The following is a 17,319-nucleotide window of genomic DNA, read 5'->3' on the forward strand; positions in this document are numbered from 1 at the left end:
CTCCACAGCTACAGCAAAAATCTTACTGACCTGGCAGAGGAACCCAGGGTTTTGCTATCCCCTGCTCTGTATGGAACCCAAGGGAAGCTGATATGGGGGGGGGACAATGATAGGATGAGGTGTGGCTGAACACCCAGGCTGAATATTGGAAAACACCAAAGTGGTGGAGGTCAGGGGTCATATTAAATCAATAACTGTGCTTTACTTCAACTTAAAATGGTAGTTTGTTTTTGTTTTTGTTTTAATTATTACATATATATTACATGCATAATATATAACGTATTGTAACTAATATATATGGGTTATGAATATAGAAACCATAATTTATGATGAATAAGTATTTACTCATCACTTCGGAAAGATTGTCAGTTTTATCAAGAAATTTAATCTCAACATTAGTTACTTTTTCTTGAAATAGATTTTAGTAAATAATTGGATTTTCTATTACTTTGTATTAGAATAAAGATTTACAGGTTTTGAAAACTGAAAGACTATTAGAGACCATTTAAACTCATACTGCAATTATGTAGAAAAGGAAACTAAAGCTAAAAGAATTTAAAAGATTTAGCCTTTTGCTTCTCCCATTCTACTCCCCCTTAATTATGGTCCCTAGTTTTTCCTCTTATGGTTGATGAAAATGCACATTTCTTTCTCTTTTTTCTTTACTTTTGGCTTAATTTTCTACAGTTCCTTTTCATTTTTTCTGCATTTCTACACAGCAGCATTTCTTACGGATTTTTAAAATTTACAGCGTATTAATGTTTTCTTTTTGTCTGTTTTTCCTGTTAAACAGTAAGATCATAAACTTCTGGTTTCCCATGACAGCTAAATTGGCAAAAGTTCTGAGGGTACTGTGATGCATTTATAGGCAGAGTGATGTATTCCAGCATGAGGTTAACATTTCACTTAGTGGATATTCTACTAGTTATTTGTGAGTGTCATTATTGTTCCAAGATTGAGTAAGCTTGTTACCGACAGGCCAGGCTCAGCTTGCTCTCTCGCATTAAACAAATGACCTGAAAGTCCAAAAGTTGATGCAAGGATTGGAAGGTTTATTCAGATTACTGGTACTCAACTAAATGTCTAACCTAGCAAACAAAGAGAAAAGAGGAGCAGTGGGGTCCAGTTTAACCTAGTCCTAATTGGCGGGGCCAACCTATTCCATTAACAGTAATTGATAAAAGCAGTTCTCCCCACTGTTTTCAGCCTTAAAAAAAAAGTATCGACTAGATTTAAATCAGAAAAACAAAGCATAGCCAGGAGCCCTCCAGGGTGCACCTATACAGACGTAGATACAATCCAGCCAAACAGAAGAGGGCTCGGAAAATGAGAAACCAAGTGTAGCTGGGAGCTCTCCAGGATGCACCTATATAGACATGGATACAGTCCAACCAAACAGAAGAGGGCTCAGAAATCAGAGAAAAGTAAAGAGAACAAATCATTGCCTTGTCAGAATTTAGGCCAGGGACTCCAGGAAAGAGATCTACCAGAAGCAGAGACATGGGAGCAAAATAGTTCCAGTGGCCACTTGCCTCTTGCAGCTGGAGTCCTCTCCGGTGCCCAAAACTTTCCAATTTTTGCCAGTGATTAAATTAGGCTTTTGAATTCCAAAGTCATAGAAATGAACAATGTACCCAACAGTATAGCAAGCAACACTTTATTAAAAGAGGAGATAGACTTAAGCATAAGGGGGGTAGCAACAGTAAAGCTAGCCCCGGAGGGGAGCTGTTCAGGGTCTTTTATAGGGAAAGGAGTTTAAGGGGTGGCAGGCCAGTGTCACTGGAGGTGGTCCATTCTGTTCTTCCTGGTTGCGTCATGGGCTCATGCTCAGTAGGCAGTGGTGTTCATCATTGTCACCCCAGGAGGGTCATTGTAGCAGTCACCTTGATGCTTTGTGTGCAGGTGGGAATTCCTAAAGGGGTCTTAAGGTTAGTCTGTAACTTTTATAATTATAGTAAACAAGACTTGGGGAGGGGTTTTGCAACACAGTAAATATCTGTTTCCTTCTTATCTCAGTCTGTTTTGTCAGGGCAGCCCTTGGGGTAATCATTTGCCCTGAGGGGGTCTCATGACAGAGGAGTGGAAAAGTAACAAAGTGTCCTCTGCAGGAAAATGGAGTCAGTTTGGTTCACAGGCCTAGCTAGCCTTACTCTGTTTCAAGCTCACTGTAGCCTCTTTCTCCCACTAATTACAGTGAAAAACTGAGTAAAATACAACAGCAGAATACTGCATTTTTTTCAAGTGTGCATGGAATATTCACCAAGATAGATCATATTCTGGGCCGTACTAGAAACCTTGCCAAACCTTGTCAAAAGAATGTTCTGGGTCTTAAGTAAACTGCGAATCAATATATTAGTGGAAAAATCCCCAAGTATTGGGAAGTTATGCAGAAAATCCCTAAATATCAGAAAATTTAACAGTATGCTTCATAGAAACCCATGGGTCAAAGAGGAAGTTTCCAAGAAAATTGGAAAATATTTTGACCTCAAAATGAAAACATGATGGTGGTTGGCCAGGGCTACCAACACAAGGGAATTTGGTGGGGAGGATAATGGAATTTTTCTGTATCTTGATTAGTGTGGTGGTGGTTAGAGGACTATGCATTCATCAAAACTCAGAACTGTTTGCCAATAAATGAATTTTACTTTATATAAATTTAAAAATAAATTTTAAAAAATTTTAAGTGTCAAATAGAGTGCAGTTTTTTTTTATAGTGATGCATCTGATGAGCTAGTCACAAAGTTGCTGACAAGAAGAAAAGGGAAGCTACAGTATTTTTTAGTCAGAAATGGGTATGACACAAACAATCGCTTTTTTGGCTTGGAACTTTAAAGCAATAAGAACATCTTCATTTAGCAATTTGATTTTAAAATGGTGGTTGCTGTTGGGAAATAAAGGAAAAAATTCTAGTGTAAGGTTAACATGGGCTATGCCAGTTTAGATTCAAATGTAAGTGCATTTTTTGAAGGAAATTATGTTCATTGAAAAAATACACGTTCAACATTAGTTGAACTAAAAAGCCTTTTGGCTAAAGATAAGTGAATTTTGCAAATAAATGCTTGTCAGTTAAGTGTAGAAAGGCATTTGCACTATGTGAGGAAAAAAACAAGCTGGTAACAGTTTTGGAATGATCTTCAGATCTTCAATTTCTTTGAAGAACTTTTTGTAGTTTTCGGAGTACACGTTTTACACTTCTTTTGTTAAATTTATTCCTAAGTAGTTTATTCTTTATTGATGTTACTGTAAATGGATTTATTTTCTTAAATTTTATTTTCAGATTACTAATTGCAGCTATACAGAAATATAATTGATATTTGTATGTTGGTCTTATATACTGTCACCTTGCTGAACTCATTTATTTTACTGGTTTTTTAAGTGAATTCCTTGGGGGTTTTTTGTGGTTTTTACACACACACACACACACACACACACACACACACACACACACACGTGAACCTACATGAGCACGTCTGTGAATAGAGCTAGATTTGCTTCTTCCTTTCCAACTGGATGCCTTTTATTTCATTTTCTTGACTAAGTACCCTGGCTAGAACCTCCAGTACAATGTTGAATAGAAGTGGTAAGAGCAGACATCCATCCTTCCTTGTCTTGTTTCTGATCTTAGGGGGAAAGCATCCTATCTTTTACCATTTTGTATGTTAGCTGTGGGTTTTTTGTAGATGCCTTTATCAGGTTGAAGAAGTTCCCTTCTATTCCTAGTTTAAGTATTTTTATTATGAAAGGGTATTAGGTTTTGTCAGGTGTTTTTTGTAAGTTTAGTGAGATGATCATGTGATAGTTTAGAGCTCTTTTGTTTGTAGAAAAACCCAATTCAGACAGACATAAAAGTAAAAAGGGACATTTATTGACTCACTTAATGGAAAGGTCCAGGTGGTATCTTACCTTCAGGCATGACAGGGTATAAATGAGGAGTTCAAACACTCATCCAGATTTGCTTCCTTCTCTCTCTGTACCTCAGGTCTCGCCACCCCCTTTCCCTTTATGTGCGATTAAAGTTTAGGTCCCATGTGATGGCAAAATGGCTACTAGCAGCTCTAGGCAAACATCTTTAAGACCAAAGGAAAAAGAGACAGTCTCAATATACTTACACCTTTCCCAACTCCCAGCAGAAGTCCCAGAATTATTTTTGGTTGGGCCACTTGCCCATTCAGGGACTATCATTGAGGACAGGGGATATGATGCTCCAGTTAGGCCTGTTTCACAGGCCCACCCTGGAATTGGTTAGTCTTGCCTGAACTATACAGATGGAGTGTGGAAAAGAAGTTTTTAGCAATGGAAATGTGTAGGGTGGATGTTGGATTGCCAAAAATAAATGTCAAGTATACTTTCTATAGTGAAATAACCAGGATAATATAAAGTCTATGAAATTGGTATTTAAATATTCCTTTTTTTCCCCCTACCTCATACCTGGCAGTGGTAGGTGATAGGAGCTAAAACTCCTCCTTGCTCATTGAAGTTTCTTGTCTAATTCTTCCAAGCGGAGAGTTTGGATTACACCACATCCATCTCTTAGTGGTGGATGGCAGAAGAGAGGATGGGGGTTGGATAGGAAGATAGTCTAGTGGCAATCTAAGGGAGCAGGGACTGTTGTAGACCCACAGTTCCATCTGTTCTTTTGTTACCTTGAATATTTTATCATTTCCAGGGTAATTGCAGATGAATTTAAAACAGGAAATGGATTTATGGCCTCTTCATCTTCCATGCCTCTTTTCTCCTACAATTCATCGTTCTTGGACTGTATCCATTTCTCTGCACTAGACATCATGAAAGAGCAATGTGTCCCATTACTAATCAGGACTGTCCATTGCTCTCCATTTAAATCTCATCTAATGGCAATGAGACTTCTGTGATCTCTTAACATGCCTTCTGAAGTTCCAGAAACTTTATGCTTATAAGAAAAGTTTTTCTTTGTCACAGTTTCTGTAGTTACAAACTACAGAGTAAAATAGTGATATATTGAACTTCCCCTTGTATAATTGCAACTTCCCCTAAATAAGTGCAGAACCTGTTAAAAGGAAGGTATTGTTTCAGTTACAATTATAATTCACCAGCTACTTTCAAAACTTACTGCAGCTGTGCTTTGTGTATGTGGGGGAGGGAGTGTGGCTTTTTAACATTTTTGAGATTCGCATAAGATAAAATAGTTTAGTATATTTTTGTAAGTTTAAAATACATTTTTTTTTTACGTTTCAATAACAAATTAGGAAGCATCTTAGAATCAGTGCCATGTCACTGTTTAATTGGCGGGGGGGGGGTTGTTTTTTGGTTTTTGTTTTCTTGTATTACATAAAATAATGGTGTGCCTTAGAATTGATAATATGATGGTTAATTTTATGTGTCAATTTGACTGGGCCACAACGTGCCCAGACATTGGGCCAAACATTATTCTGGGCGCATCTGCGAAAGTGTTGCTAGATGAGATTAACGTTTGAATCGGTAGAAGTTAAAGTAGACTGGTCTTCCTAATGTGGGTGTGTGTCATCCTATCGATTAAATAGAACAAAAAGTCTGAGTTTAGAGGGAACTCCTCCTGCCTATCTGCCTTGAGCATTGACATTGGTCATTGGCTCTTCTTGGGTCTTGAGCCTGCTGGCTTTTGGAGTGGAACTTATGCCACTGGTACCCTTGGGTCTCTAGTTTGCTGACTGTAGGTCTTTGGATTTCTCAGGCTCCATCGTTACATGAACCAATTCCTTATAATAAATCTCTTTATACATACACACACATCCTATTGGTTCTTTTTCTCTGGAAAACACTAATACAGATGGTTCCTAAATTTGATAAAATACAGTAATTGAGGATGTCCTGAATGCCTTCTACACAAAAGTCAGGGTGGATGTGGGGAGTGTTCAAATTAACCAGAGCAATGGGAGTTGAGCTGTAAGTGAAAAAATGCTACTATTCTATACCAGGATAGCTTTCTAGGAGTGAGAGCCAAAGTTTGGGAGTTTTTGTGCCAGGAGGGGCAGTGTAGAAAGACATAGTTTTCTTCCCAGCTCTGCTATGTACTACTTGTGTGGCTTTAAGTAGGTTACTTATTCTACCTGGGATTGGTTTCCTTATCTGTAAAATGAGCTGGTTGGACTAGGTGATGTCAAAGTCCTCTCCCATTTCTCAGGTTCTCAGAAACTGATTCTTCTGTTTCAGTGAAGAGGGGTGGTGTAATGTGTAACTAATCAGACTCTTACAAAGGAATAAAACATCACCAATAATGTCTGATTCCAGAAGCACTGATTCTCTGCTCAACAAGACATAGTCTGATGATTGATTTGTTTTCACAGGTTTTAAAGTTTGTGCCAAGAACGGTAGCCTTCAAGTTTGAATTTCTGTCACATTTGAGGCTAAGGTCAGGAAGCATCACCTTCTGAAATAAAAATTTATGAGTTTCTCCCAGGAGGTTCACAAGCCAAGAATTGAGTTGTGCCAGTGTGGTGATAAGGCCATAGGGTTCCTCATAAAACCAATGAAGAGTCTAGGTCCCTGGGAAGGAAGTTGTCAATATAAAATGTGATAAGAGGAGCACAATCTGTAGTTTTAGAACAGATTATTCAATGTTTGGTGAGAAAGCATTGTATGGCAGGATATTTCAGTTCACATATTATTGGAGAGTGGATGTGGAAGATATTAACATTAATAAAATACAGGTATTTCACAGGGCCATACCCTGTAGCATAGTAGGACCAACGTCCTTAGGTTAGCAGGACCCAAGTCCTATAGTTTAAGCCATAGCCCAGCTCTTTAAAAATACACATAGAAATGCTAAGATTGGGAAAAACCAGAAAACTTTCACAGGACTAAAGTCTTTGATGTAGATAAGAAAATTGAAACACAGCAAAAGTGATTGCTCTGGGGGTAGTTGCCTTTGGTGCAGCTAAACCTAAACGATGGGAAAGTATGTGAGCTAAAATCTTCAAGGCTATCCTGCTAGTTAGTGGTTGGGGGACATTCCACATCTTACCCTCTACTGTTTCTTTGAGTTTCGTAGGGAACTAAGCACAGCCATGGTAATTATCTAATTGTTTCTTTTTGTATGTCACATAGCTTAGTTTTGTGATTCCTTTTGATGGTAAATTGCTTGAACTATAAGTTACACGTGCTTTAATGAAGATTGTCATTTAGCCAGTTTATGTTTTCACTATGACTGATTAACCACCTGTGTTTCTTCTGTAATTTCCTTGCCTGTACAATAAAAGCTGAGAAAATACCTGATTTGGGGCTGTGCCTGGGCTCTCCTCTCTTGGAGTTCTCCCTGGGTCCAGCCCCTTCTGCCCTCTCATTGCTCTGGATACATGGGCTCTGAGTAATCCTTTGCATCACCATCACCCTGTGAGAGGTGACAAGTGGATGTTGAGAATTAGTGTTTATCCAGTTTTGTTTAAGGAAATAAGAGTCATGGTAGCTGTCAGGCCTGAATATTTTGGTTCCTAGAAAAGGAGACACTGATGAAATAAATGATGAGTGAAACATCTCTCCTGCCTACGTAACTCCTTCTTATTTTTATTTATTTATTTATTTTGTCCTTTTTGTGACCAGTAAGGGGATCGCAACCCTTGGCTTGGTGTCGTCCGCACCGCGCTCAGCCAGTGAGCGCACCGGTCATCCCTATGTAGGATCCGAACCTGCGCGGGGGGAGCGCCAGTGCGCTCCCAGCGCCGCGCTCTCCCGAGTGCGCCTCGCGGTCGGCCCCTAATTCCTTCTTAGATTTAGTGCTGACCATTCAGCATTCTGATTACAAAGGTAGTTTCCCTGTACTATAATTGTAGGCTAGGGGTGCTCCAGGAACTGCAGTAATCTCCTATTACAGTGTAATAAATTGATACTGTTTTGACTTCAATTGGTATCTTACCCACTTGGTTTGTGTGAATCAGTCCCCAAGGAATGTCTGTGCCTGAGCATCCCCTGGGGCTCTGTCGAAAGCCCCCACTGGCCTCTCTGGCTGCCTCAGCCACAGCAAGAGTCCCGTGAGAGAAATACATCCCTAAAGGGCTATGGCATTTCAGAGATAAGAAAAAACTACACCTGACTGAGAAGACCTGACAAGACTTACTCAGAGATAATCAGGGATGACATTTTATTAAGAAGATCCAGGTCAAGCAAAAGCCCAGAGGCAGATATACAGCAAATAAGTTTGATATGACTAGAATATAGGGTATGTAAGAAGACTAGATAAGATGTGTGTGAAAGTACTTCGAAAAGTTTGTGGAAAAACAAAATTAAAAGATAATAAGAATCTTTCCATGAGCCTTTTGAAGTACCCTTGTATATATGCTGTACATGGTTTGTCTCCTGAAATTCTCCGGGACTGAAGTGAATGTAGTTAAGCTTTGAATGTTTTTTTTGTTTCTTAATTTTATTTGGTCGATATACAAAGTGGTTGATTATTGTGGCCCATTACCAAAACCCCCCTCCCCCCTCCCACCCAACAATGTCCTTTCTGTTTGCTTGTCGTATCAACTTCAAGGAATTGTAGTTGTTATGTCTTCTTCCCCGCCCACACCAGTTTTTGTGTGTCTGTGTGTGTGTGTGTGTGTGTGTGTGTGTGTGAATTTATTTATTTATTTTTAGCTCCCACCAATAAGTGAGAACATGTGGTATTTCTCTTTCTGTGCCTGACTTGTTTCACTTAATATAATTCTCTCAAGGTCCATCCATGTTGTTGCAAATGGCAGTATTTCATTCGTTTTTATAGCTGAGTAGTATTCCATTGTGTAGATGTACCACATTTTCCGTATCCACTCATCTGATGATGGACATTTGGGCTGGTTCCAAGTAAAGAGTGCTGCGATGAACACTGGGGAACAGGTATACCTTCGACTTGATGATTTCCATTCCTCTGGGTATATTCCCAGCAGTGGGATAGCTGGGTCATATGGCAGATCTATCTGCAATTGTTTGAGGAACCTCCATACCATTTTCCATAGAGGCTGCACCATTTTGCAGTCCCACCAACAATGTACGAGAGAGAGTTCCTTTTTCTCGGCAACCTCGCCAGCATTTATCGTTCAGAGTCTTTTGGATTTTAGCCATCCTAACTGGGGTTACATGGTATCTCAGTGTAGTTTTGACTTGCATTTCCCGGATGCTGAGTGATGTTGAGCATTTTTTCATATGTCTGTTGGCCATTTGTATATCTTCCTTAGAGAAATGCCTACTTAGCTCTTTTACCCATTTTTTAATTGGGTTGCTTGTTTTCTTCTTGTAAAGTTGTTTGAGTTCCTTGTATATTCTGGATATTAATCCTTTGTCAGATGTATATTTTGCAAATATTTTCTCCCACTCTTTTGGTTGTCTTTTAACTCTGTTAATTGTTTCTTTTGCTGTGCAGAAGCTTTTTAGTTTGATATAATCCCATTTGTTTATTTTTCCTTTGGTTGCCCGTGCTTTTGGGGTCGTATTCATGAAGTCTGTGCCCAGTCCTATTTCCTGAAGTGTCTCTCCTATGTTTTCTTTAAGAAGTTTTATTGTTTCCGGGTGTATATTCAATTCTTTAATCCATTTTGAGTTGACTTTAGTGTATGGTGAAAGGTATGGGTCTAGTTTCATTCTCCTGCATATGGATATCCAGTTCTCCCAGCACCATTTGCTAAAGATGCAGTCTCTTCCCCAGTGTATAGGCTTGGTGCCTTTGTCAAAGATCAGATGGCTGTAGGTGTGTGGGTTGATTTCTGGATTCTCTATTCTATTCCATTGATCAGTGTGTCTGTTTTTATGCCAGTAACATACTGTTTTGGTTATTATAGCTTTGTAGTATAGTTTAAAGTCAGGTAGTGTTATGCCTCCAGCTTTATTTTTTTTGCTCAGCGTTGCTTTGGCTATGTGTGGTCTTTTATTATTCCATATAAATGTCTGGATAGTTCTTTCCATTTCTTAGAAGAATGTCATTGGAATTTTGATGGGGATTGCATTGAATTTGTATATCACTTTGGGTAGTATGGACATTTTCACTATGTTGATTCTTCCAATCCAAGAGCATGGGATATCTTTCCATCTTCTTGTATCCTCTCTAATTTCTCTCAGCAGTGGTTTGTAGTTCTCATTACAGAGATTTTTCACCTCCTTGGTTAACTCAATTCCTAAGTATTTTATTTTTTTTAGTGGCTATTGTAAATGGGCAGGCTTTCTTGATTTCTCGTTCTGCATGTTCACTATTGGAGAATAGAAATGGTACTGATTTTTGTATGTTGATTTTGTATCCTGCTACTGTGCTGAAATCATTTATCACATCCAAGAGTTTTTTTGTAGAGGCTTTAGGCTGTTCGATATATAGGATCATGTCATCTGCAAACAAGGACAGTTTGACTTCATCTTTTCCAATCTAGATGCCCTTTATTTCCTTCTCTTCTCTGATTGCTCTGGCTAGTACTTCCAACACTATGTTGAATGGGAGTGGTGAGAGTGGACATCCTTGTCTGGTTCCTGTTCTTAAAGGAAAAGCTTTCAGCTTTTCCCCATTCAGGATGATATTGGCAGTGGGTTTATGATATATGGCTTTAATTATGTTGAGATACTTTCCGTCTATACCTAACTTATAGAGGGTCTTTGTCATGAATGAGTGTTGAATTTTATCAAATGCTTTTCCAGCATCTATAGAGATGATCATATGGTCCTTGTGTTTGATTTTATTAATACGGTGTATCACATTTATTGATTTTCATATGTTGAACCAACCTTGCATCCCTGGGATGAATCCCAGTTGATCGTGGTGAATAATTTTACGTATGTGTCGTTGTATTCTGTTTGCTAGTATTTTATTGAGGATTTTTGCATCTATATTCATCAAGGATATCAGCCTGTCGTTCTCTTTTTTGGTTATATCTTTACATGGTTTTGGTATCAGGATGATGTTTGCTTCATAGAATGAGTATGGGAGATTTGCGTCTGTTTCAATCTTTTGGAATAGTTTGTGAAGAATCAGTGTCAATTCCTCTTTGAATGTTCGGTAAAATTCTGCTGTGAATCCATCTGGTCCTGGGCTTTTCTTTGTTGGGAGCTTTCTGATAACAGCTTCAATCTCCTTTATTGTTATTGGTCTGTTCAGATTTTCTACATCTTCATGGCTCAGGTTTGGGAGCTTGTGTGTGTCTAGAAATTTATCCATTTCCTCCAGATTTTCAAACTTGTTGGCGTATAGTTGTTTATAGTAGTCTCGAATGATTCCTTGTATTTCAGATGAATCAGTTGTAATATCACCTTATTCATTTCTAATTTTTGTTATTTGAATCTTCTCTTCTTTTTTTTTGTTAGCCATGCTAATGGTTTGTCAATTTTATTTATCTTTTCAAAAAACCAACTTTTTGATTCATTGATCTTTTGTATTGTTTTTTGGGTTTCAATTTCATTCAGTTCTGCTCTGATCTTAATGATTTCTTTCCGTCTGCTAACTTTAGGTTTGGATTGTTCTTGTTTTTCTAGATCTTTAAGGTGAAGTGTTAGGTTGTTCACTTGCCATCTTTCCATTCTTCTGAGGTGAGCATTTAATGTAATAAATTTCCCCCTTAATACTGCTTTTGCAGTATCCCACAGGTTTTGTTATGATGTATCATTATTTTCATTAGTTTCAATAAATTCTTTGATTTCCTGCTTGATTTCTTCTTGGACCCATATGTCATTAAGTAGAATGCTGTTTAATTTCCATGTGTTTGTATAGTTTCCAGAGTTTCGTTTGTTATTGATTTCTAGTTTTAATCCATTGTAGTCTGAGAAAATACGTGGGATAATTCCAATTTTTTTGAATTTATTGAGACTTGATTTGTGACCTAATATGTGATCTATCCTGGAGAATGATCCATGTGCTCATGAGCAGAATGAATATTCTGAGGTTGTTGGATGGAATGTTCTGTAGATATCTGCCATGTGCAGTTGGTCTAGAGTATTGTTTAGATCTCATGTTTCTCTGCTGATTCTTTGCCTAGATGATCTGTCCAATATTGACAGTGGGGTGTTCAGGTCCCCTGCTATTATGGTATTAGTGTCTATTTCCTTCTTTAGGTCTAATAGAGTTTGTTTTATAAATCTGGCTGCTCCAACATTGGGTGCGTAGATATTTATGATTGTTATGTCTTCTTGATGGATCAGTCCTTTTATCATTATGTAGTGTCCCTCATTGTCTCTTTTTATGGTTTTTAGTTTAAAGTCTACTTTGTCAGATAAAAGAATAGCTACTCCAGCTCGTTCTTCTTTCCTGTTTGCATGGTAGATCTTTTTCCACCCTTTCACTCTTAGTCCATGTGAGTCTTTATGGGTGAGGTGGGTCTCTTGAAGGCAGCATATAGTTGGGTCCTCCTTTTTAATCCAGTCAGCCAGTCTGTGTCTTTTGATTGGGGGATTTAAGCCTTTTACATTAAGAGTTGTTATTGAAAAGTGTTGATTTATTCCTAGCATTTCATTGATTGTTGTTTGGTTGTCTTAGGTGTCTTTTGTTTCTTGCTTTCTGATATACTGTTTGTTTTCTGTGTTTGTTGGTTCCTTAGGTTGTACATAGCCTTTTTGTTTGTTTGTTTTTTCTTCATGAATGCCATTTTTATTATACTAGTGGGTTTAGATTTTTCTTGGGTTTTTATGGCAGTGGTAGTTATTTTTCAGGAACCAAACCCAGTACTTCCTTGAGAATTTCTTGTAAGGGTGGTCATGTGGTGGTGAACTTCCGCAGTTTTTGTTTGTCTGAGAAATATACTATTTGCCCTTCATTTCGGAAGGATAGCCTTGCAGGGTAGAGTATTCTTGGCTGACAATCTCTGTCTTTTGGGATTTTGAATCTATCATCCCATTCCTTTCTAGCTTTTAGGGTTTGTGATGAAAAGTCTGATGTTAGCCTGATTGGGGCTCCCTTATAGGTGATTTGATGCTTCTCTCTTGCAGCTTTTAAGATTCTCTCTTTGTCTCTGAGTTTTGCCAATTTGACTATAACATGTCTTGGAGAAGGCCTTTTTGGGTTGAATATGTTTGGAGATCGTTGAGTTTCCTGGATCTGAAGATCTGTGATTTTTTCTATACTTGGGAAGTTTTCTGTCAGTATTTTGTTGAATATGTTTTCAATGCAATCTCCTTTTACCTCCCCTTCTGGAATACCCATGACTCATATATTTGAGCGCTTAAGGTTGTCTGATATCTCTCTCAGATTTTCTTCAATGCCTTTGATTCCCTTTTGGGGGTTTTTTGTTTTTTGTTTTGTCTGCTTTTGTTATTTCAAACAGCCCATCTTCAAGTTCAGAGGTTCTCTCTTCAACTTTGATAAGCCTGCTGGTTAAACTCTCCGTTGTGTTTTTTATTTCGCTGAATAACTTCTTCAGTTCGGCAAGTTCTGCTACATTTTTTTTCAGGGCATTGATTTCCTTTTACATTTCCTCTTTCAGGTCCTGTATACTTTTCCTCCTTTCATCATGATGTCTAGCTGAGTTTTCTTGTATCTCATTCAGTTTCTTTAGAATTATCACTCGAAATTCCTTGTCAGTCATTTCAAGGGCTTCTTGTTCTATAGGATCTCGAGCTTGAGATTTATTATCTTTTGGTGGTGTACTTTCTTGATTTTTTGTATTTCTGGTATCTTTTTTTTTGATGTTTATTCATTGTGGTAGGGGGTTTCACAGTCCACAGGTTTGACACTATTGTCTGACTAAGGTGTTGCTGGTGTTGCCAATTTGGTATGGCTACCTCAGTGACTACTCAGTTGGTCACTAGTGCCTTGCATGTGTGGTTGCCTCCGGTCTTGGGCCTCTCCGGGGAGCCACCTCTCTGGTCAGCTTGGACTCTGCCGGGCTGCTGGGTGATGGGGCGGTACTGCAGGGTGTCACTCCTGCTGCTGCTGCTTCCCTCGTTGCTGCCGCTCTCGCTGCTGCCGCTGGCACCACTGCCGCCAGCTCCGTTGCTGCTGCCCCTGCTTCCCCTGCTCCCACCACTACCGCCAGTGCCGCTTACGCTGGTGCCGCTGCCTCGGGCTCCTCCGCTGCTGGTTCCTCCGCTGCTGCCGCTGCTGCTGGTTCCTGCGCTGCTGCCTCTGGCTCTGCTGCTACCGGTTCCCTCATTTAGATCCGGTGCATGGTCGCTGAGTTCAGCAGCAGACTCCACCTCTGAGACTGGAATCTGACTTGAGTGTTTTTATCCAAGCCACTGCCCCCCTGCGCCTGCGGTGCCTGGAGATTTTTCTACAGTGTGTTTTGCCGCGTGCTCCTGTCTCTCTTTTCCAGCGCGGTGGGCCGGTTGTTCCTGCAGCTCAGGCTCTTGAGGCCAGACGGGCAGTGAAACTTTCGGACCCCGCGCGTCCGCAGCCGCCGCAGCCCGCCTGCCAGCCCACCTGTGGAGGTTTTTAGAAATGCACGTCTAGGGCCGAGCCCGCGGTGCACTCGGGAGAGTGCGGCGCTGGGAGCGCAGCAACGCTCCCGCCACAGGTTCAGATCCTATATAGGAATGGCCGTGCACTCACTGGCTCGAAAAAGTACCGGTCATGAAAAAGACAAAAAAAAAAAAAAAAAAAAATGCATGTCTAAACTCCACCTCAGATCTACTGAATCAGAATTGCAGCAGGAGGCCCAGGGATCTGAATTTTAAGTTCAACAGTTGATTTTACACGGATGCAAATCCAAGCTTGAGAACCACTCAGGGTGGCGGCATCAGCAGTCCGTGGTCGGGAGTCCCTGCGCTGAGGTATTACTGAGTGAGAGGAGAAGCTGGTAGCTCCAGCGATGGCTGACAGGCGCGAGGCACCAGGCTGGCCCCATACGCAGGGAAGGGGCGGGGTCTCTTTGAATGTTTTAAGATTACTCAATTTCAGTGGATCAATACTAAATAGTAAATAAAACAAAGTTACCTTTTCCTAAGGGTCATATGACTCAGCAGGCTTAATTCGTGGACACTCTATGCCATTCATTGAAAGGGTATTTCCATCTTTGTTGCCTCGTTTCTAAGTTTAAGATAATTTTTCTTAATCAGGAGAGAGGAGTGTGAGTGTGTACTAACAGTAATGTTCAGGACACAATCATCATTTGTCTTAGAAAAAGTGAAAATCACAGGTTACTAGTGTTGTATTAGGGAAAATGAATAAAACATCACCTGTAAATCCTATTATCTAGAGAAGCATCACTATATACTTGTTGCTGGTCCTTCCAGCCTCCTTCTACACATCATATGACTAAAAATATATGACTCAGTGGGTGTTTGTTTTTAATTTTACAAAAATGGGATCAAACATATAGGCCTTTTCTAATCAAATTCTTTCTCTTAGGATTTCCCTTGCAATGTAAAGTTCCTTGGAACTGGGACTCAGTATCCTACTTCTGTGTCTTGAGAAGCACCGTACACACAGACAGTAATTGCAATGATGCTCTCACTTCTGTTTTCAGGTTGGCAGCCTCGATGGTTCCTTCTTTGTGGGGGAATATTATCCTATTATGATTCTCCTGAAGATGCTTGGAAAGGTTGCAAAGGGAGCATCCAAATGGCAGTTTGTGAAATTCAAGGTGAGAAACCAAGTGACTTGTGGGTTTCATTTTTCTTTCTGTTTCCCCACAAAAATAAGAAAAACACTGGCCTCTGAATGCCTTTCTCTGTTGCTCCCATAGTACAGACCAAGATACATAGTGTTATGTCCTAAAAGAAAGCCTTGCAAATATAACCTAAAACTGCCACCTTTTACAAGGAGATTGATTAAGAGGTGGTCAAAATAAATGAGAGAGCAATGTGCTTTAACCATTTACCTAGTGCTCTTTCCTTAGTCATCTGCTCTCCTGGGTCCAGTGGCTATTTACAAAGCTTATTTTAAGTCTTTTTACCATAATATCAAACATTTTTGTGTTTAAAACAGATGGACACACACACACACTCCAACACATCTGCCACTCTCATCACTATCACTACACACCCAAAACAGAACAAACAAAAATCTAACACATCTATAAATAGTCTTTACTTCTCAGTTTTGGAATCTTTGAGACATGCTGAGAAGATGTAGCTCAGAAGAAAAATAGATTAGATGGCAATTTGTGGTATGGAAGTGAGTGAAGGAGAGTGTGGTTTGCTTGTTTCTTCTCCTAAAGGACTCTGAGGGAATTCTTACACTTTTGGTCTGACTTGTTAAGGGAAGTAGAAGAGAAACAATACTGTGTTCTTGATTGCTTCCCAGTAAATCCAAGGAGATAAAGTGTGTACTCTTGCTTGTTGGCATGTGGGCCTTTTTGGCCTCAGAGCAGCACTCTTTACACATACATAAGCCAAAAGAGAGATTCCCTCTCTACTCTGATGAAAGATCAGTTTAACCCAAAAGTTAAATTGAATGATTCTTTTTTGGGCCAAAGTCTTGGTGATACCTTGGAGCCAATTGCAAGGTTTTTCCTCTTGGTCAGCAGAGGCATATAAGAAGAGATTAGTATGCAGAACTTCTTGGGAACTAGGAGAGACAGTGAGGGCTGGCATCCTCTCTGGGAAGAAACCTTCAGTGGCTGACATCAGTTGAGCTCAAGAAGTTGGGTGGGGTGGAGGCTACCCAGACAGGGTTCTTCTAGGTCTGTGACCTCCCTCTGCCTTGGTCCCAGTTCATTCTGTAGATAACACACGCATGGACCTGATAATTCCTGGGGAACAGTATTTCTACCTGAAGGCCAGAAGTGTGGCTGAGAGACAACGGTGGCTGGTGGCCTTGGGTTCAGCCAAAGCTTGCCTGACAGACAGTAGGACCCAGAAGGAGAAAGGCAAGTACTGATTATCCTCTGGTCTGGAAATCTTGGGAATCACCCATGGGTATTTCTAGGTTCCCTTATTTGTTATCTTGCCTCTATCCACCTAGCTAGCTTTTTGTATCATGCAAGTGCTTTATATCTCAGTAGAATTTAAACCAGGATTCATATCTAACTCTTCTTTCTTAGTATATCATAGCGGAAAGAGTACAGGCTTTGGAGCCAGACACAACTGGGTTCAAATGATGGGTTTTCAGTTTACTGACTGTGTAACGTTAGTATAGATCATTTAACTTCTCTGAGCCTCAGTTTCTTCATCTTTTAAAAAAGAGGTAATAGTACCTACCATAGAAGGATTCCCATTACCATCACTAATCCTAGTGATGATATGAAACAGTCTAGGACCCAGACTGGCACAAAGTTGACCTTTAGTGAACAGTAGCTGTACCACAGAAGCTTTGGATCAGAGTGTTTTCTTGTAGTAACACCCTGCTCTCCCCTCTCTTTCCCTGGTGTGAGATGGGTGTATAATTGTCAGGTTGCTGCTGTTTAATATTCATTAACTTGACATTATTATGTCTCCTGAGAACCATGGCACAGCTTTCTCTTTGGGTTGGGGCAAGAGTCTCAGGGC

At 39.8% G+C, this 17,319-nt stretch overlaps 1 protein-coding gene across 2 annotated transcripts in view; it reads left to right on the plus strand.

Moving 5' to 3' along the window:
- The window catches only part of PLEKHA8 (pleckstrin homology domain containing A8), a 70,111-nt gene that overhangs the window by 9,701 nt on the left and 43,091 nt on the right, over window positions 1–17,319 (plus strand). For both annotated transcript variants that reach the window (XM_063099523.1, XM_063099524.1), the window contains exons 2-3: window positions 15,357–15,473; window positions 16,545–16,700. In XM_063099523.1, coding sequence (XP_062955593.1) covers window positions 15,357–15,473; window positions 16,545–16,700 — 273 coding nt within the window. The remainder of the gene's footprint in view (window positions 1–15,356; window positions 15,474–16,544; window positions 16,701–17,319) is intronic.

Source organism: Cynocephalus volans, chromosome 6 (genome assembly GCF_027409185.1).
Source record: "Cynocephalus volans isolate mCynVol1 chromosome 6, mCynVol1.pri, whole genome shotgun sequence".
NCBI lineage: Eukaryota > Metazoa > Chordata > Mammalia > Dermoptera > Cynocephalidae > Cynocephalus > Cynocephalus volans.